The sequence below is a fragment of the Falco naumanni genome, chromosome 13, assembly GCF_017639655.2.
Source record: "Falco naumanni isolate bFalNau1 chromosome 13, bFalNau1.pat, whole genome shotgun sequence".
Lineage (NCBI taxonomy): Eukaryota > Metazoa > Chordata > Aves > Falconiformes > Falconidae > Falco > Falco naumanni.
The window spans coordinates 663,959-683,314 of NC_054066.1; the positions used below are offsets into that span (position 1 = coordinate 663,959).

The following is a 19,356-nucleotide window of genomic DNA, read 5'->3' on the forward strand; positions in this document are numbered from 1 at the left end:
GGGGGTTGTCAGTGTTGGAGGGGGTGTTGGGGGTGTCTGGGTGCCCCCCCCTGCCCCAGCACTAACCCCCCTTCCATTTCCCCCCCCCAGTCGCGGCGCTATTACTTCCTGAGTGAGGAGCCCGAGGAGGTCGGGGGGCCACAGCAGCGCTGCCTTGAGCTGGAGCAGCAGGTGGGGGGGGCCCTCATGTCCTGCTCCCCACCCCCCCTACAGTTCCCAGGGCTAGATGGAGGGCACCCAACGCAGTAACACTGAGCGGGAGGAGATTCTTTGCTGTCTTGTGTGAGGGTTGGGTACTCGGACCCACAAAACCCCCCAGACCCATGGGAACTTCCCAGACCCATGAAGACCCCCCCCAGGGAGGGAAGCACAGGTGCTGGTGTGCCCTGGCAGACCCCTCGGTGCCACGGGGCAGGTGGCAGTGCTGCTGGAGGAGAAGGGCGCATTGGCGGAGGAGAACCGGGCGCTGCGGGAGGAGACAGCGCAGCTGGAAGCTGCTGCTGCCGGTGCCACCGCCAAGAAGCTGCTGCTGCTGCAGACACGAGTGGAGCAGCTGCAGGAGGAGAATTACCGGTAGGACCGGGGTGCTGAGGGTCCTGAGCCGGGGGGGGGGGGGGGGAGGGTCCTGTGGCCACCGGGGTCCTTTTGGAGGGGTCTTGCTCTGATTTTGGGGGGTGCTCCCTGATCTTTGGGTGTGTTGCCCTGATTTTGGGGGGCGTTGCTCTGATTTTCGGAGATGTGTTTTGCTGTGGAGAGAATAAAACCGGGGGGGAAGGGGTATGGTGTACCCCTGTGCTGTGGGGGCTGACGGTGATGTTGGGGGGACCCCCACAGGCTGGAGAGCGGGAAGGAGGAGCTGCAGGCGCGCTGCAGCCAGCTGGAGCAGGAGGCACGGGGGCTGCAGGCGCGGGCGGAGGAGCTGAGCGGCCTGGCCGGGGAAGCCCGAGCTCTGCGCGACGAGATGGATGTGCTGCGGTGAGGGGGGCGGGGGGGGGGCGGGATGCCGGGGTACCCCCAGCGCGGGGGGGAGCCCCACATCCCGGCCTGAGTGGCGGGTGTCGGCGGCAGGGCGTCGTCGGCCCGCGCGGGGCGGCTGGAGGCGGCGGTGGCGGCGTACCGGGGCCGTGCGGCGGCGGGCGGGGGACCTGCGGCGCTGGCTGCGGGCGCTGGAGGAGCGCCACGCCGGGCAGCTGCGCCGGGCCGCCGCGCTGCAGCAACAGCTGGGCCGCGCGCAGGCCGGGTGCGCGCAGCTGGAGGCGGCCCGCAGGCAGGTGGGCGGGGCTGAGGGAGGGACGGGGCGGGGCTGAGGTGCCGGGGCAGGGATGGAGGGGCGGGGCTAAGGTGCTGGGGCAGGAACAAGGCGGGGCTAAGGGGCAGGAGGGGCGAGGCTAACGCGTTGGGCAGGACAGGTGCTGGGACAAGGATGGAGGGGCGGGGCTAAGGTGCTGGGGCAGGAACAGGGCGGGGCTAAGGGGCAGGAGGGGCGGGGCTAACGGGATGGGCAGAACTGAGGTGCTGGGACAAGGATGGAGAGGCGGGGCTAAGGTGCTGGGGCAGGAACAGGGCGGGGCTAAGGGGCAGGAGGGGCGGGGCTAACGGGATGGGCAGAACTGAGGTGCGGGGACAAGGATGGAGAGGCGGGGCTAAGGTGCTGGGGCAGGAACAGGGTGGGGCTAAGGGAGGGATGGGGCGGGGCTGAGGGAATGGGCAGGACTAAGGTGCTGGGGCAGGGATGGAGGGACGGGGCCAAGGTGCTGGGGCAGGAAGAGGGCGGGGCTATCGGGATGGGCAGGACTGGTGCTGGGGTAGGGATCGAGGGGCGGGGCTATGTGCAGACCCTAATGCAACAGAGGTGGGGGCGTGGCCTGGGAGTCAGGGGCGTGGCCATGCCAATAGGCCCTTCCCTACGGGGGCGGGGCGGGGGGGCATCATGCATTAAGGGTGTGACCTACAGGAAATATGTAAAGAGGGGGAGGGGGGGTGTCCCTTGGTAGGGGGGTCCCAGGGGTGGGGCCATGGGCTGAGGGGGTGTGGTCAGCCGTGGCCCCGCCCAGGTGGAGGAGCTGAGCGGGCAGCAGGCAGAGGCAGCGCTGCGGGCAGAGAAATGGCAGCTGGAGTTCCAGAACCTGCAGGAGAAGTTCGAGGCGCTGAACAAGGAGAAGGAGGTGGGGAGTTGTTTGAATGTCGTCCCCCCCTTCCCCAGACACCTGGGTTCCCCTGATGATACCCCCCCACCTCTGCTGAATGCCCCCTGCCCCCCCCCCCCCAACAGCGGCTGCTGGAAGAGCGGGATGCCCTGCGCGAGGCCAACGAGGAGCTGCGCTGCGCTCAGGTGCAGCAGAGCTGCCTGCGCCAAGCGGGTGAGTGAGGGACCCCTGGGGAGGGGGGGGGACGTGGGACCTGTGGGGGGCGGTGAGGGACCCCCTGGGGGCGTGACAGACCTAACCGGCAGGGAGGGACGGCGCTGAGCACAAGCCTTATACGAGACACTAGAGATTCTCTGGTTGGGGCAGGGGCTTTGAGCAGGGGGGAAGCAGGGTTGGGGGGGGTTGGGGACACACGCTGTTGTCCCCGGGGAGAGGGTGCAATGGGGGTCCCCAGGGTGCAATCTGGGGGTGTCATCTCCTGCCACTCCCCTCCCCAACCGGCTTTCCCCCCCCCCTGCCAGATGCGGTGCTGGAGGAGGGTGCAGCCCCAGCAGGAAATTTGGCAGCTGAAATCCTCCCTGCAGAGCTGAGGTGGGTGCAGGAGGGGCTCCCCAGCTTTGGGGTACCCCGTAGACACCCCCCCTAGACCCCCTCACCCTCCCAGGGAGACGGTGGCACGGCTGCGGCGGGAGAACCGGCGGCTGCAGGCGCAGGAGGTGATGCTGCGACGTCAGCGGGACCAGCTCCAGCGGCGGCTGCGTGACACCGACCAGCGAAGGTGGGGGCCTGAGGGGGGGTCACAGTGTCCCACCTACCACACCAGACCCCCCCCTCATCCTTGACATACCCCCCTCACTGCAGGCTGGAGGCCACGGGGATGGCAGAGGTGCGGACAGTGCAGGGGGACCCCCAGGAGGAGGTAAGTGGGGTGGGAAAATGTTGGGGGGGGGGGGGCTCCCATTTCACTGGGGGGATTCTGATATTCTGGGAGGGGTCCGTATTTGGGGGCAGGTGAGGTTTGAGGGTGCACGGCATGAGTCCCCTCAGGTTTGGGGGGGGGATACTGCAGTTTGGTGGGCAGGTGCTCCACAGCTTTTGGGGCCCCCCTCACCCCTCATTTTCCGCCCCCCCCCCCCAGTTGTTGCTGCTGGAGGACACACTGGAGGAGCTGTGAGTGCATGTGGGGGGCAGCCTGGACCCCCCGGGGGGTGTGGGGGGGCAGGGCAGCCTGTCCCCATGTCCCCAACCTGTGTGTGCCCCCCCCAACCCCCCCAGGGAGGAGCTTCCCGAGGCAGGGGCAGAGCTGCAAGGGGATGAGGAGCTGGAGTCACCGAGAAACACTGGTGGTATGGAGGGGTCCGGGGGGGTCGGGGGGGGGGGTGTCGCTGGGGGGGTCAAGGAGCTGTGCTGTGCCTCAGTTTCCCCCAGGAAAGCTGTGTGGTGGTGGGGGGGGGGGGGGGCAGGTGTGGTCCCCCCTGGGGGAAAGGGGCTGGTTTGGTTGACCCTCCCTTCACCTTGACTTTGTTTTTGTGGCCCCCCCTGCCCCCCCCCCCCGTTTGTGCCCCTGCCCAGGGTCGCGGTGCCAGAGGGAGGAGGCCGTGCATGTTCTGGAGCAGCGCTGCCATCGGCGTGTCGGGGGGGCCTACATGGTGCGGGGCTGGGGACCCCCCCCCCCCCCCGGGCTGGCCTGGGGGCACTTCAGGGACCCTCAGGGTTGTTTTGGGGAGTTGGGGGGTTTCGGGGGCTCCCCAGAAATATCACACCTGTACTGGGGTTAGGGGGAGGCACTGGGACCCCCTAGACATCCCCTAGGTTGTGGTTGTTTTTTTTGGGGGGGGGGGGGAAGACCCTTGAGGCATTTCTGGGTGCTGGGTTGGGGGGGCCACCTCTTTGGGGGGATCTCGGGGGGGGCCTCCCCGGGTCTTTTCTTGGCTGAGGAGGAGCCCTGAGGAATCTGGGGGGATGCTGGGACACCACCCTCGAGGGTTGTTTAATGGGGCAGAGGGTCTGGAGCCGGGGGGGGGGGGGGGGGCATCACCCCAGGAGGGGGCTTCTCGGTGTCGGAGGTCCCATGCTGTCACCCTGTCCCCCCCAGGCACTGGAGCCGAAGCCCCCCAACCCCGCCACAGCCTCCATCCTCCACACTCTCCGGAACCAGCTGCAGGAGAAGGATTCCCTGATCCGGCACTTGGAGGTGAGAGGGGGGGCTGGGTGGGGGCCGTGAGAGTGGTCCTGGGGGGTCTCCGACTCCAGCTCCCCCCCTGTGCCCCCCCCCCCCCCCCCCAGAACGACTACGAGCGGAGCCGGGCGCAGCGGGAGCGGGAGGAGCGGCTGCTTGTCACCGCCTGGTACAACATGGTGAGTGATGGGGGGGTACCGAGACCCCTGGGGGGGGCACAGAGACCCTCGGGTGGGCCATGTGTACCCCCTGGGGGGGCACATACCCCCGGAGGAGGTGTAAATATTTCTTAGGGGGGTGCAGAGACCTCATGATGGAGTAGTTATTTACAGGGGAGCTGTAAACTGGGGGGGGGGGGGGGGCATTGAGAGCCTGGTGCTGGGGGTCTCCATGGGCTCCCCACCCCCTCCACCAACACTGTGGGTTTGGGGGGGGGTCTGACACTCAGTCTGTGCCCCCCCCCCAGGGCCTGGCACTCCAGCAGCAGACGAGCGAGGGGGGTGGGCTGCGGGCTCCCCACCCCGGGGCTCAGTCCTTCCTGGCCCAGCAGCGCTTGGCCACAGCCACCCGCCGCGCCCGGCCCCCCCATGGCCGCCCCCCCAACCGCTGAGCAGGGGGGGGGTCCTGGGGGGGTCCCCCCCTTTCTGGGCTGGTCCCATATTAGACACTACAGGCTCGGTGTAGCCCCCCACCCTTTGGGGGGGACCGGGCCCTGCACCCCTCTTAAAGGGGGCTTTTAGCACTTCTATTTTTCTACCCCTTTTCTGCGGGGTGGGGGGTCCTGCACCCCCCCCCCCCCCCTAAAAAAATCCTTTCAATAAAGCCACAAGACTCAGGGCTGGGGGTTTATTTCAAGTGGCAATTCTTGGGGGGCTCGTATAGGGTTGAGCTACAGTGGGGGAATGTGTGTTTTGGGGGGGGGGTCCGTCCGTCCCCCCCCCCCTTAGACCACGTCATCTTTGCTGGGGTGCAGGATCCAGTGGTCGTGGGGGCTGCTGGCCCCCCCTGGGATGTCCCCCAGGAGAATGGCTGTGTCCCCCCCCAGGCTGTCCCCATCCCCTGGGGTGGGCTCGGGGCCAAGCCCCGCTTCGGAGCCAACGCTGTTCTTGCGGCGCAGCAGAGAGAAGCGTCGGGCAAAAGTGCCCGGGGGAGAGCGGGGGGGGGGCTCCAGGGTGACCCCAATTTCCTCCAGTGGCTGGAACTGCATCTCCTCCTTGGCCAGCCTGGGGGACACCGGGGTCACCTTCAGTGCCCCCCTCCAGATCTCAGGGTCACCCCCAGCCCCCTCTGGACTGGCTTTGGGAGTGTCCCAGGCTGGACCCTGGGGTCCCTGGGTGGTTTTGGGGACACTGGGGAGGTCTTGGGGTGGCTGGAGGGGGTCTGGGGGTTGTTCGGGGGTTGTTTGGGGTCCCTGGGGCAGGATGCTGTTTTGGGGGACCCCAGGGGGTTGTTTGGGGTCCCGAGGGACCCTTCTGGTAGGGTTGGGGGGCTTCAGGGGCTGAAGTGGGGGATTCCTGGGAAGGGGGGAGATCCCAGGGCAGGGGGCTGCTGGGGTCCCAGAGTGCTGGGGACGTTCCAGGGTCAGGGGGTCCTGGGTGCTGGGGATCCCGGGGTGCTGGAGGTTGGGGAGTGGGTGGGTTCCTGGGCACTGGGGGTCCCAGTGCCGGGGGGGGCTCCCAGTGTGCCAGGGTCCTGGGGCAGGGGGTTCCCACTGTGGGGGAGTCCCATTGTGGGAGGGTCCCAGGGTGCTGGGGGTCCTGGAGCAGGGGCGTCCCAGGGTGCTGGGGTCCTGGGGTGGGGGGGTCCCAGGGTGGAGGGTCCCGTCCCCACTCACGCCACGTCGAAGGCGGAGCCGCGGAAGGGGGGCTGGCGCAGTGGGGCGGCCGCAGCCGTGTAGGGGGCGCGGGGGCTGGCGCTGTCCCAGTATCGGTCCCGCTCCAGCGCTGGAACCTCCCCGTACAGCTCGTCCACCGCCAGCATCGACACCTGTGGGACAGACATCAGGGTGTCCCCGTCCCCCCCCCCCTCACCCGCCCGGGACCCCCCACCACCCCCTCCCCCCCCTGGTGCCCAGCGGGACGGGGGTACCTGGAAGTTGCGGTCGATGAGCGTGTTGGTCTCGAAGTCATCGTCATCCTCCCCGAAGGGGTTGATGAGCTGCTCCGCCACCTGCGGTGGGGCCACTGTGTCCCCAGGGCCACCGCCTGTCCCCCGGCGTCACCCCCTGCCCTGTCGCTCCCCCCTCACCTTGAGCCACCCCACGTAGAAGAAGAACTGGAGGAGGGTGAAGATGGGGACCCCCAGGTCCAGCTCGTGTCCCGCGTAGCCCTGGGCCGGGTCCAGGAACTGCCGCCCGATCAGGCAAGTGACAAAGAAGGTGTAGACAGCGATGGTCACCACCTGTGACGGGGGACAACACCCACGTGGCCCTCCATGACCCAGAGCACTGACCCCCAGGGCCCTCCGTCCCTCTCCATGTCCCGCCATGTCCCTTCACATCCCTCCATCTCCATCCAGGCTCCTCCATGGACCCCCGTGTCCCTCCATCCCTGTCTGTGTCCCCAGATGTCCCCCCATGTCCCGTGGTGACCCTCCATCCCCATCCAGGTCCCATCCCCCCATGTCCCCCATCCCTGTCCGTGTCCCCAGATGTCCCCTGGTGACCCTCCATCCCCATCCAGGTCCCATCCCCCCCGTGTCCCTCCATCCCTGTCCGTGTCCTCAGATGTCCCCCCATGTCCCGTGGTGACCCTCCATCCCCATCCAGGTCCCATCCCCCCCATGTCCCTCCATCCCTGTCCGTGTCCCCAGATGTCCCCCCATGTCCTGTGGTGATCCTCCATCCCCATCCAGGTCCCATCCCCCCCATGTCCCTCCATCCCTGTCCGTGTCCCCAGATGTCCCCTGGTGACCCTCCATCCCCATCCAGGTCCCATCCCCCTGTGTCCCTCCATCCCTGTCCGTGTCCCCCAATGTCCCCTGGTGACCCTCCATCCCCATCCAGGTCCCATCCCCCCGCCCCCGTGTCCCTCCATCCCTGTCCATGTCCCCTGGTGACCCTCCGTCCCCTCCAGATTCCCCTGTCCCCATGCCCCCATGTCCCTCCACCCCTCTGGGTGTCCCCTATCTCCCTGTGTCCCCCCCACGTCCCTCCATCTCTGTCCACGTCCCCCCCTCCCTGTCCCCCTGTGCCCCTCCATCCTCACCCAGACCTCTATCCCTCCTCTTCCCCCCACCCCCCCCCTCCCTGTCCCTCCTCCCAGTGCTCCCAGTGCCCACCTGGGTGTACACCAGTGGGACGCTGATCCAGTCGTAGTGGAAGAGGAGGCTGCAGTGGCTGCGAAAGCGGTTCAGCTCCTGGGGGGGGGGTGGGGGGGGTGGCACAGGAGGGTTGGGGGGGCTCAGGGGGGGTCCGGGCGGGCTCGGGGGGGGGTGGTGTTGGGGGATGGGTACCTCCATGAGGAGCTTGAGGGCGCAGTCGTCGCGCACACGCCCCTCCCGCCGTGCCTGCCCCGCCAGCGCCCCGAACCAGGCGCAGGGCACCCAGAACTTGTTGTAGGGGGAGCGCAGCCCCTCCAGGCGCCGCCGCTCCTCCCGCGTCAGGAACCCTGCGGGCGTGACGTCACTGTCCTGCCCGTGACATCACCCGCCAGCCCCCCCCCTCCCCCATGACGTCACCGCCCAGCAGCACCGGCGCCTGGTGACGTCAGCGTGCCCCGGTGACGTCACAGCGCAGAAGTCAGGGGAACCTGCGCCCAGCCCTGCCACGTCCGCGTGATGACGTCGCCGTGCCCTGATGCCATCGCAACCCCAACAGTGCCACCGCCGTGATGCCACTCCCACCTCCGGTGTAGTGCACAGTGACGTCACCGCCGTGATGGCATCCCCAGGGCATCCCCCCCCCCCCCCCCCCCCGCTCCCACCCAGCCTGTCACCACCCCCGTGCTGACGTCACCCCTCCGATGACATCATCGCGCCCCGATGAGGTCACGCACCGGCCTCCACAAGGTGGTCGGTGGTGGGGAAGCGCTTGTAGACGGCGGTGCTGACGGCGCGCAGCACCAGCAGCGCGGCCAGGCTGCCGTAGCGCATCAGGGTCCGACGCAGGATGCGGCCCCGCGCGTCGGCCCCGTGGACGTTGCCCGCCACGGCCACCATCAGCCCGTCCGGAGCTGGGACGCTGCGGAACTGCCCCCACCAGCGCTCCAGCACCAGCGCCACGTAGAAACCTGCGGGACTGGGATGCACTGGGGCGGCACTGGGAGGGGGAGCGGGGGGGGGGGACAACTTGGGGGCGCTGGGAGCAGTGGGAGCACTGGGAGGGGGTGCTGGGGGCACTGGGAGCAGTGGGAGCACTGGGGATGGTGGGAGCATTGGGAGGCGGCGTTGGGGACAGTAGGAGCACTGGGGGGAGTTGGGGACACTGGGGCTCTCACCGAGGACGAGGGACGCAGGGATGTGGTTGGTGGGTACGGGGATACTGGGAGCACTGGGGACACTGGGGGACCTCACCAAGGACGAAGGACATGGGGATGAGGTTGGTGGGTCTGGGGACACTGGGAGCACTGGGAGCAAGCACTGGGGGGAGCTGGGGACACAGGGAGACACTGGGAGGGGGTGTTGGGGACACTGGGGACACTGGGGGACCTCACCGAGGACGAAGGACACGGGGATGAGGTTGGTGGGTCTGGGGACGCTGGGAGCACTGCGAGCAGGCACTGGGGGGAGCTGGGGACGCTGGGAGGGGGTGTCGGGGGCACTGGGGACACTGGGGGACCTCACCGAGGACGAAGGACACGGGGATGAGGTTGGTGGGTCTGGGGACGCTGGGAGCGCTGCGAGCAGGCACGGGGGGGAGCTGGGGACGCTGGGAGGGGGTGTCGGGGGCACTGGGGACACTGGGGGACCTCACCGAGGACGAAGGACACGGGGATGAGGTTGGCGGACTTGTCACAGTACAGCACCAGCTTCTCAAAGAGCCGCTTCTGCGCCTCCGACAGCAGGAACCTGGGGGCGGGGGGGGGGCGGGGGGGGGGAGGGGTCACCAGTCGAGACCCCCCTGCTGGCTGCACGTGTGTCCCCCCATGTCCTGCCATACAAGGTACCATGTCCCCACGCTCCCTGTGTGTCCCCAGCCCCGCATGTCCCTGTGTGCCCCCCTCATGCCTCGCCGTGACCCCCCGTGTCCCCACACCCCCCACGCACCGTGTCCCACCGTGTCCCCGCGTCCCCATCCCAGTGCACCCCCTGTGTCCCCACACCCCCCACGCACCGTGTCCCACCGTCCCCATCCCAGTGCACCTCCCGTGTCCCCACCCCCCCCACGCACCGTGTCCCCGCGTCCCCCCCATGTCCCCATCCCAGTGCACTCCCCGTGTCCCCACATCCCCCACGCACCGTGTCCCACCATGTCCCCACGTCCCCCCCATGTCCCCATCCCAGTGCACCCCCTGTGTCCCCACACCCCCCGTGCACCGTGTCCCACCATGTCCCCACGTCCCCCCCATGTCCCCATCCCAGTGCACTCCCCGTGTCCCCACATCCCCCACGCACCGTGTCCCACCGTGTCCCCGCGTCCCCATCCCAGTGCACCCCCCCATGTCCCCCCCTCATGCACCGTGTCCCCACGTCCTCATCCCAGTGCACCCCCCGTGTCCCCACCCCCCCACGCACCGTGTCCCACCGTGTCCCCACGTCCCCCCCACGTCCCCACGTCCCCCCCACGTCCCCATCCCAGTGCACCCCCCCGTGTCCCCACACCCCCCCCATGCACCGTGTCCTACCGTGTCCCCACGTCCCCATCCCAGTGCACCCCCCCGTGTCCCCACACCCCCCATGCACCGTGTCCCACCATGTCCCCACGTCCCCCCCACGTCCCCATCCCAGTGCACCCCCCGTGTCCCCACCCCCCCATGCACCGTGTCCCACCGTGTCCCCGCGTCCCCATCCCAGTGCACCCCCCCCATGTCCCCCCCTCATGCACCGTGTCCCCACGTCCTCATCCCAGTGCACCCCCCGTGTCCCCACCCCCCCCACGCACCGTGTCCCACCGTGTCCCCACGTCCCCCCCCACGTCCCCACGTCCCCCCCCACGTCCCATCCCAGTGCACCCCCCCGTGTCCCCACACCCCCCCATGCACCGTGTCCTACCGTGTCCCCACGTCCCCATCCCAGTGCACCCCCCGTGTCCCCACACCCCCCACGCACTGTGTCCCACGTCCCCCCCACGTCCCCATCCCAGTGCACCCCCCGTGTCCCCACCCCCCCCCACGCACTGTGTCCCACGTCCCCCCCCACGTCCCCATCCCAGTGCACCCCCCGTGTCCCCACACCCCCCACGCACCGTGTCCCACCGTGTCCCCACGTCCCCATCCCAGTGCACCCCCCCTTGTCCCCACACCCCCCCATGCACCGTGTCCCCGGGTCCCCATCCCAGTGCACTCCCCGTGTCCCCACACCCCCCACGTACCGTGTCCCACCGTGTTCCTGCGTCCCCATCCCAGTGCACCCCCCCATGTCCCCCCCCATGCACCGTGTCCCCACGTCCTCATCCCAGTGCACCCCCCGTGTCCCCACACACCCCATGCACCGTGTCCCACCATGTCCCCACGTCCCCATCCCACGTCCCCATCCCAGTGCACCCCCCCTTGTCCCCACACGCCCCCCATGCACCGTGTCCCACCGTGTCTCCACGTCCCCATCCCAGTGCACCCCCCGTGTCCCCACCCCCCCCCATGCACCGTGTCCCACCATGTCCCCGCGTCCCCATCCCAGTGCACTCCCCATGTCCCCCCCCCATGCACCGTGTCCCCACGTCCTCATCCCAGTGCAACCCCCGTGTCCCCACACACCCCATGCACCGTGTCCCACCATGTCCCCACGTCCCCATCCCAGTGCACCCCCCTTGTCCCCACACGCCCCCCATGCACCGTGTCCCACCGTGTCTCCACGTCCCCATCCCAGTGCACCCCCCGTGTCCCCACCCCCCCCCATGCACCGTGTCCCACCATGTCCCCGCGTCCCCATCCCAGTGCACTCCCCATGTCCCCCCCCATGCACCGTGTCCCCACGTCCTCATCCCAGTGCAACCCCCGTGTCCCCACACACCCCATGCACCGTGTCCCACCATGTCCCCACGTCCCCATCCCAGTGCACCCCCCTTGTCCCCACACGCCCCCCATGCACCGTGTCCCACCGTGTCTCCACGTCCCCATCCCAGTGCACCCCCCGTGTCCCCACACCCCCCCCATGCACCGTGTCCCACCATGTCCCCGCGTCCCCATCCCAGTGTACTCCCCATGTCCCCCCCTCATGCACCGTGTCCCCACGTCCCCATCCCAGTGCACCCACCGTGTCCCCACACCCCTCCATGCACCGTGTCCCCGCGTCCCCATCCCAGTGCACTCCCCGTGTCCCCACATCCCCCACGCACCGTGTCCCACCGTGTCCCCGCGTCCCCATCCCAGTGCACCCCCCCATGTCCCCCCCCATGCACCGTGTCCCCACGTCCCCATCCCAGTGCACCCCCTGCATGTCCCCATACCCCGCCGTGTCCCCGCACCCCCCGCACCCCCCGTGTCCCCCCGTGTCCCCCGCACCGGTAGGCCAGGCTGAGCCCCAGGTAGGCGCCGAGGAAGAGCAGCAGCTCCCGGTAGAGCAGCTTGTAGATGCTCCCGCGCCAGAGCAGCAGCAGCTGCGAGAAGCCCCCGAATCGCGCCGTGGCCACCCGCGAGGTGTAGGTCACCGTCATGGTGGCCGCAGGGACACGCAGGTGGCACCTTGGGGACGGCAAAACCCTGCGGGACACAAAAACTGGGGGGGGGGGGGGTGGCGGCACATGCGCTAACCCAATACCTGGGGGAAACCAGCACCTTGGGGACCCCCCCGCACAGCCCGGGGACACCTGGGGACCAGCCAGGGGGTACTGTCACCCCCCCCCTTCTATATATCCCCCCCTCCCATACACCACCCCCACCCCCCACCCCTCACCTGTGGGAGACCTGAGCTGGGGCGGCCACTGCCAAACTGGGGCCACTGTCCCCGTCCCCAGCCTTTAAATACCGTCCTGGGGCTGGCCCTGCCCCAGGGCTTGGGGGGGGGGGGACACATCTGCGTCCCCTGAGGGGTGGGGAGGCTGGATGCCTAGGCCCTCCCCCCATGACCCCCGAGGGAGAGGCTGCTCCTGAGCCCATCCCCCTCCTCAGGGGGAAACTGAGGCAGAGGGTGGGGGGTGGTCTGGGAGCCTGCCCTCCCCCCCACTGCCCCCGGCAGCTCTGGCTCTGGCCCCATGGCCATGCGCCAGCAGCAGGGGTGCGGGGACAAATCACAGTGGGACATGGGACACGGGGCCTGGCCCGTGCTGGGTAGGGGGGCTGCTGGCACGTAGCCCCCTGCCTCAAAATGCTGGAGCCTGGTGGCTGCCACCCTGTCAGACCCCCTCCCCCGGACCTGGGGGGGTCCAGGCTCTGTCCTCCCCTGCTGGGGACCCCCTCACCATGCTGAGGACCCCCGTACCCAGCCTGCCCCCCCCCTCCCCCTCCCCGTTAATCTGCCCTGAGCGCTAATGAGGGTCCCTGTGTCCCACCGGGCCCGGTGCCAGCCAGCTGGGTGCCAGCCAGCACTGACGTCACCCTGCCCAGTGCCAGGCTCCCCCCGCAGCTCCCCAAACACCACACAGTGAACCCAGGCATCCACCCCTCCCCCCCCCCCCCAACACCCCCAGAGCAACCTTTCCGCTTCCCAAGTTTATTATTTACACAAGGTCCCCTGGGGGGGGGTCCCATCTCTTCCCCCCCAGCCTGGGGGGGGATGGATGGGGAGGGAGGGGGGACAGAGCAGCCCCAGGGGGGCTGCAGTGCTGGTTGGATGCAGCCTGGAGGTGGGGGCTGCGTGCAGAGGGGGTGGGCAGAGCCATCCTGCCCCTCCTGGGAGGGGAATAAATATCAGCTGCCTCCCCCCCCAGGGGGTGTGGGGGGGCTATTTGGGGCTGGGGGGCTGGTAGGGGTCCAGCAGAAGGGAGGAGAAGGTGTTCACTTTGTCGGCCCCCCCGCACCTCGTGGGGCAGCAGCGGCAGCTTCACGATGTGGAAATCCTCGTACAGGTCCTCCATCTGCGGGGAGAGCGGCACTGGGAGCAGGGGCCCAGGCGTCTGGGCCCCCCCAACCCCCCAGAACCACCCCCCCAGCCTCAGCAAGGGTCCTGGGCCTCCAGGCTCCCCCAACTCCACTCCCCCAAGACCCCGTCTGTTCCCTGAGCCAGGCAGGGTCACAGGCAGCCGGGTTTTCCCAGATGCCAACACGCCCCGCAACCCCTCTCCAGCCCCCCCCCAAAACTCACCCCCCACCCGTGGACCCCCACATTTGGGGTGGTACCTGGTCGAGGTACTTGGCCTGGATTTTGTGCCGGGCCTCACACATTTTGCAGGGTCGCTGCGGGTCGGGGAAGACGAGCTGGTTCACCACGATATTGTGGGTGTCGATGCGGCACTTGGCCAGCTCCTGGATCAGCCGCTCGGTCTCGTAGAGCGAGAGGAACTCGGCGATGCACACGCAGATGAACGTCGTCTGCTCCTGCCGACCCCGGCCCCCACACCATGCTCAGCGTGACGCCGCGTTCAGCGACACCATGCTCAGCGACACGGCACCGCTACGCTCGTAACGTGGCGCCACCGTGCTCACGGACACATCAAGCTCAGCATGACACCATGCTCGGGGACACGGTGACATCGTGCTCACTGACACGGTGACACCGCGTTCCGCATACCCCTCCACAGACCCAGCTGCCCGGCACTGAGGCCCTGGAGGGGTCCCTGGCTGGCCCTTCCACAGAGGATTCCCCACAGGAATGTGCACAAACCGGTTTGGCCACGTCCCTGTCCCCCTCCCGGCGTCCCCACTCCCCTCCTTGGCATCCCCATCCCCTTCCCGGCATCCCCATGATCCCAGCCAAGCCCCCCAAGTCCTGCCCGTGGCCTTACCGGGTCCTTGAACTGCTCGCTGACAGAGCGGATGACGGGCAGCGTCTCCTCCAGCTTGGAGGCCAGCTGGTCGGCGTTCATGTCCCCCAGCCCCAACATGTTGCACATCTGGGAGAGGGCAGCGGTGAGACCCACCCCACCCGAGGCCACACACCCCATCCCCTCCACAGGGGGACCGTCCCCGCGGCCCCCGTCCTCACCTGGGATATGAAGGGGCTGATTTGGTTCTTGATCTGCATGAGGCGGCCCAAACCCCGCTCCACGATGGTGGGGAAATTCAGCAGCCGCAGCGTGTGGCCGGTGGGCGCCGTGTCAAAGACCACCACCGAGAAATTCATGCCCTTCACCAGCCTGCAAGGCCAATGCCGGGGGGGGGGTTGGTGTCAGTGGGGCCACAACCCCATGGCTCAGGCCCCAACAGGTGCCCCCCGCCCCGTTACAGCCCCACTCACCTCATCACCTCAGCGTAGCTCATGGCCTCGTCGATGCCGGGGAAGGCGCTCATGGCCTCCTGCATCATCTTCTTGCCCATGCTCAGCATGTTGTCCTCCTCGAAGAATTCATCGGGCAGCTCCGCCACCCCCAGGCTGGGGTCGATCTCCTGCCGGGGTTCAGAGGGTGAGAGGGGCCGTGGGGGGGGCCAGGCTCCCCAGTCTGTCCCTGCCTCACCATAGCAAAGAGGTTGTCGTAGCCCTTGACTTTGGTGGGGACTTTGGAGAACTTCTGGTCGAAGGCATCGGAGATGTTGTGCGCGGGGTCAGTGGAGATGATGAGGACGCTCTCCCGCACCTTTGAGAGCTGCACAGCCAGGCTGCAGCTGGGGGGACAGCAGTGACAGCAGGGGGGCTGCTGCCGGCGGGGGTCACGGTGGCCTCCTTGGGTGGGGAACTGCCCCCCCATGGCCCCATGGGGGACTGGTTCTGCCTCCTCCCTGCGAGGATCCAACCCCAGCCCTCCACCCTGAGGGGCTCCAGCCCAAATCCAGCCTTGGGGTGGTCTGGGTGTGTCCCCCCAACCCCGCACCAGGGGGTCTGGTCTGGTGTGTGTCCCCCCCCGGGTGATCCAATTCAGTTCCTCCACCCCAGGTCAGATCCCCCCAGCCTGTTCCGATGACCCACAGGGGCCCGAGCCCCTCCAGGGGCCTGATCCTTCAACCTGTTCCGATACCCCCGAGGGGCCCTGATCCCCAGCCCAGCTCAATCCCCCCGGTGCCCCGATCACCCAGCCTGGCTCGATTCCCCCCCGGGGGCCTCACCCCAATGCATCCCATCCCGATCACCCACCAAGGACCTGATCCCCCAGCCCGCCCCAGCCTCCCGCGGGGGCCCGATTCCCCGGCCCACCCCGATCCCCACCAGGGGCCCGATCCCCCCGCCTGCCCCTCCCCTCCCCTCCCCGGGGTTCCGGCCCGGCCCCGCCGCACCTGCAGGTGGTCTTGCCCACGCCGCCCTTCCCACCCACGAAGATCCACTTGAGGCTCCGCTGCTCGATGATGTTCGCCAGCGTCGGCTCCAGCGGCTCCACGTCGGGCGCGTCCTCGAACTCCTCCGCCTCCGGCCCCCCCCCGCCCGGCGCCGCCGCCGCCATCTTCCCCCGTGCCGCCGCGCCGCCGGCCCGCCCGCGCCCTGATTGGCCGCTTCCCCATCGCTCTGTCCCGCCCCCTGCTGCTGATTGGTCGGCGCGCCTGACGATCCACCGGGGGGCGGGACAACGCTTCGAGCGCCCAGCGCGTTGCCTGGCAACGCCTGTCGGCCGGCCGTCGCGCTGACGTCATCTGGATGCGCCGCCGTCATCTGGAGGCGCCGCGCACTTCCCGGCGTGCCCCGCGGCGCGGCGTTCGCGGCGGACAAGATGGAGGCGCACGGCGAGGAGGGGGAGGCCCCGTCGCCGCCTCCCGGGCCCGGTGGCGGCGTGAACGTCTTTGCTAACGACGGCAGCTTCTTAGAGCTCTTCAAGAGAAAGATGGAGGCCGAGCAGCAGCGGGAGCGTGAGGCGGCGGCGGCGGCGGCCGCGGAGGCTCCCAGTGGCGCCGGGTCCGGCCCGCACCGCTCGTCCGACGGCTCGAAGAGGAGCGGCGGCGCCCTCAGTTTCGTAAGGACGCGGGGCCCGCGGCCTCCTCCCGCCCCAGCCCCCGCCGCTGCCCGCCCTACCCGCTGCGGCGGCCCCGGCTGAGGGTTGGCAGGGGGAGCGGCACCCTCGGGCTGGCTCCGGGGGTGGCGGCGGCGGCTGCCCCCCCGGCAGCGCGGGAGCTTCCCCGTGCGAGCCCGTTCCCCAGGCGCGAGTGGAGGCCCCGGTGTTACCGGGGAGCTTGGCCGGGGCTGGCAGCACTGCAGCCCTGGAGCTCCACGGGCAGCTGTGATCGTCAAGCTGGGGAGCACGTCACGGGGGGGCCGCGCTGCCGCTCTGCGGGCACCTCAGCGCCGGTCGGGGCTCTCTGCTGTGCTGCCGTGTGCTGTTTTGTTATTTTTTTCCTTTTTTTGCCTGTTAAACCGCATCGAGCAGCACCAAAACTCTCCATTCTTAGGGAATGGGGGTGGCTTTGGCTGCTGTACCACCGCTGTTCCCCAGGGAATGTCACCCCCGCTCTCTTGGGGACGGCAGCGGCCGCCAGCCCCCCCGGGCAGGAGTGGGGTCCCTGTGGTGCTGCCTGCTGCGGATGGACGGACGGACAGCCGCCGCGGCTGGGGTCTGACGGCTGTCCCTCCTGTTCCGTTGTGCAGGGGGCGGCGCTGTCCCCGCGGCGCGTGTAACGGTGGCAGTTCTGTCCCTTCCCCCAGGTGGGCAGGCGGCGAGGGGGGAACAAACTGGCCCTGAAGACAGGAGTGGTGGCCAAGAAGCAAAAGACGGACGAGGAGGTGGGTGTCCCGGGACCCCTGACCCATCCCAGCGTGGGAGGGACATGCTCACCGACCTCATTTCTTCCCGTTTTCTCACAGGTGTTGACGAGTAAAGGCGACGCTTGGGCCAAGTACATGGCGGAGGTGAAAAAGTACAAGGCGCACCAGTGCAGCGATGATGACAAAACCCGGCCCCTGGTGAAATAGTGCCTGCGCCCGGACTTGCCCCTGTATATACTTATTTAAGGGTGGGGGAGGCGCTGGCCCCACCCCTTTTATATCTATAAATACTGATTACGCGCCCGGGGCTGCCGCTCCCGCCCTGCCGGCAACCAGGACTTGATGTCGGCTGGCAAACCGCTGCCGCCTCCCAGGACCCACCGCTGCTCTTCCCCCGCCACCGCCCAGCCCTGGGGCAAGGGGGGGCTTTTTTGGGGTAGAAAGTGGAGAAACAAGGAGGGTGGAGGTGGGGGTGGAGGGGCCGCTGTTGCAGCATTAAAGACCTTGGAGATTTCGGAGGTGCTGAGCTACTTGTGGGCGCTTTTGGGGAGGCGGGTGGGGGGCCGTTACCAGGTTTGTTGCCCCCCGGTTTGGGGGTGAAATGCTAAGACCCCTGCGTCACCACTGTGCTGGGGTGACATAACGCCCCCCTGCCCCTGGCACTGTCACCTGCTGGAGGGGTGCAGCCCCCCAGGTGTGATGCCAACTGACTCGGAGTCTTCCAACCTGTGATTTATAGCTGCCCCCACCCCCCAGCACAAACTTCTCCCATTTTTGGCTTTTCTTCCCCAATAAAGCTGAGGGGGGAGGGGGGCCTGCAGCCTGTGGACCCCCTGGGGGGGTGTCTGGGGCCATGGAGAGGGGGGTGCAGGCAGGGCCGGGCTCTCCTGCAGCACACTCCAGTGGAGGACTCTAACACGTTTGGTGGTCCCAGTTACCCCCATGTGCTGTGATTCCCCCAGTTCTCCCACCTGCTTTCCTCAGTCCCCCGATTTCCACCCCAAACCCCTCCCAGTGCTTCCCAGTCTCCCCTGAACTCCTTCCCATTGCTCCCAGTCCCTCCTGTGCACCCCGATTCCCCCGTCCAGTGTTCCCAGTCCTCCCAGTGCACCCTGATCCCTACTCCAGGTGCTCTCTGAAACCCTTCCCAGTCTCTCCGGTCCCCCCAGTGCACCCTGAACCCTCTCCCAAGTGCTCCCAGTCCCTCCTGTGCACCCTGATCCCCTCTCCCAGTGCTCCCAGTCCCCTCAGTACATCCTGAGACCTTTCCCAGTATTCCCAGTGCCCCATGCATCGTGATCCGCCCTTCTAGTGGTCCCAGTGCACTCTGCTCCCCCTCCTAGTGCTCCCAGTCCCCCCCTGAACACCCTCCCAGTGCTCCCAGTCCCCTCAGTACATCCTGAGACCTTTCCCAGTATTCCCAGTGCCCCACGCATCGTGATCCACCCTTCTAGTGGTCCCAGTGCACTCTGCTACCCCTCCTAGTGCTCCCAGTCCCCCCCTGAAAACCCTCCCAGTGCTCCCAGTCCCCCCAAACCCCCTCCTAGTACCCCCAGTTCCTTCAGAGCCCTCCCCCAGTGCTCCCAGTTTCCTCTGAACCCCTTCCCAGTGCTCCCAGTCCCCTCTGAACCCGCCCCAGCGCTCCCAAAGCCCCCTCCCGGCGCTCTCGGACCTGGCGCGGCCCACCCGGCGCTGGGCAGGGGGAGCCCGGCGCTCCCGGGGCCAGACCTGCACGGGGAGCTCCTTGACCCGCCCCACCCCATCCCCAGCAGTGGTACGTCCCGCGTCGCGAGGCACGCTGGGAGGCGCAGTCTATCGCTATAGCGGGAGGGGGGGAGATGGCCACACCCACCTGCGCACGCGCAGAGCCGTCCTGCCATTTGCTCCCCCCCCCTCCCCGACCACCGCGTGGCCCCGCCCCCGGCGCACGTGACGCGGCACCGTCCTTCCCGCGCGCTCACGTGGTGCCCGCGGCGGGGCGGACGGTGGCCGGTGGGGGTCAGCGCCCGCGTGTCGCGCCCGCTCCCTCCGGGCAGCGCCGGTGCCCCTCGTCTCCCAGCCGCCACCTCCCCCCCCAACAGCCGCCCCCCTCCCCCCTCACAGCCTCCCCCCGGTACTTCCCCCCCAAGCAGGTACCGGCCCGGTGGGGGCGGCGGGGCGAGCGGCGCGGGGCCTGGCGGGTGGGGGAGGCCTGGCTGGGGGGGAGGTGGGATGGGG

The 19,356-nt window shown here is 68.8% G+C and overlaps 4 protein-coding genes across 4 annotated transcripts in view; 2 read left to right on the forward strand and 2 right to left on the reverse strand.

The window, feature by feature from the left end:
* The window catches only part of HOOK2 (hook microtubule tethering protein 2), a 5,376-nt gene extending 215 nt beyond the window's left edge, over positions 1-5,161 (forward strand). Inside the window, 16 exon segments of the mRNA XM_040613537.1 lie at positions 60-171; positions 416-573; positions 835-975; positions 1,069-1,135; positions 1,137-1,271; positions 2,055-2,165; positions 2,273-2,360; positions 2,669-2,738; positions 2,812-2,925; positions 3,009-3,066; positions 3,286-3,317; positions 3,423-3,493; positions 3,720-3,796; positions 4,243-4,341; positions 4,434-4,505; positions 4,793-5,161. Of these exon segments, the coding sequence (XP_040469471.1) occupies positions 60-171; positions 416-573; positions 835-975; positions 1,069-1,135; positions 1,137-1,271; positions 2,055-2,165; positions 2,273-2,360; positions 2,669-2,738; positions 2,812-2,925; positions 3,009-3,066; positions 3,286-3,317; positions 3,423-3,493; positions 3,720-3,796; positions 4,243-4,341; positions 4,434-4,505; positions 4,793-4,936 (1,549 nt within the window). The 3' untranslated portion in view covers positions 4,937-5,161.
* Positions 5,162-5,171: 10 nt separating this feature from the next.
* On the reverse strand, positions 5,172-12,118 carry BEST2 (bestrophin 2). Its single transcript, XM_040613794.1, has 9 exons — positions 11,925-12,118; positions 9,239-9,333; positions 8,322-8,555; positions 7,780-7,934; positions 7,606-7,683; positions 6,574-6,726; positions 6,415-6,495; positions 6,161-6,312; positions 5,172-5,549 (listed from the first exon to the last, which is right to left on the reverse strand). Exons 1-9 carry the CDS (start codon positions 12,074-12,076, stop codon positions 5,270-5,272), a joined length of 1,380 nt encoding a protein of 459 aa, XP_040469728.1. The 5' UTR covers positions 12,077-12,118; the 3' UTR covers positions 5,172-5,269.
* Positions 12,119-13,183: 1,065 nt separating this feature from the next.
* On the reverse strand, positions 13,184-15,904 carry GET3 (guided entry of tail-anchored proteins factor 3, ATPase). The gene is given in 8 exon segments (XM_040613103.1): positions 13,184-13,371; positions 13,373-13,435; positions 13,698-13,895; positions 14,303-14,410; positions 14,503-14,653; positions 14,755-14,903; positions 14,972-15,119; positions 15,726-15,904. Coding segments are annotated over 8 exon segments (1,050 nt in total). The 5' UTR covers positions 15,890-15,904; the 3' UTR covers positions 13,184-13,302.
* Positions 15,905-16,106: 202 nt separating this feature from the next.
* TRIR (telomerase RNA component interacting RNase) lies at positions 16,107-17,653 on the forward strand. Its single transcript, XM_040613105.1, has 3 exons — positions 16,107-16,393; positions 17,080-17,157; positions 17,239-17,653. Exons 1-3 carry the CDS (start codon positions 16,154-16,156, stop codon positions 17,344-17,346), a joined length of 426 nt encoding a protein of 141 aa, XP_040469039.1. The 5' UTR covers positions 16,107-16,153; the 3' UTR covers positions 17,347-17,653.
* The last annotated feature ends 1,703 nt before the right edge of the window (positions 17,654-19,356 follow it).

Bases quoted from the DNA above. Each gene is read 5' to 3' on its own strand.
- BEST2 (XM_040613794.1), bottom strand. From the start codon at position 12,076: ATGACGGTGACCTACACCTCGCGGGTGGCCACGGCGCGATTCGGGGGC. The intron at 6,727-7,605 runs GTGGGCACTGGG...CCCCCGTCACAG, and splicing joins TCCCACTGGTGTACACCCAG to GTGGTGACCATCGCTGTCTA. The intron at 6,496-6,573 runs GTGAGGGGGGAG...GCCCCACCGCAG, and splicing joins TCTACGTGGGGTGGCTCAAG to GTGGCGGAGCAGCTCATCAA.
- TRIR (XM_040613105.1), top strand. From the start codon at position 16,154: ATGGAGGCGCACGGCGAGGAGGGGGAGGCCCCGTCGCCGCCTCCCGGG. The intron at 16,394-17,079 runs GTAAGGACGCGG...CCCTTCCCCCAG, and splicing joins GCGGCGGCGCCCTCAGTTTC to GTGGGCAGGCGGCGAGGGGG. The intron at 17,158-17,238 runs GTGGGTGTCCCG...GTTTTCTCACAG, and splicing joins AGCAAAAGACGGACGAGGAG to GTGTTGACGAGTAAAGGCGA.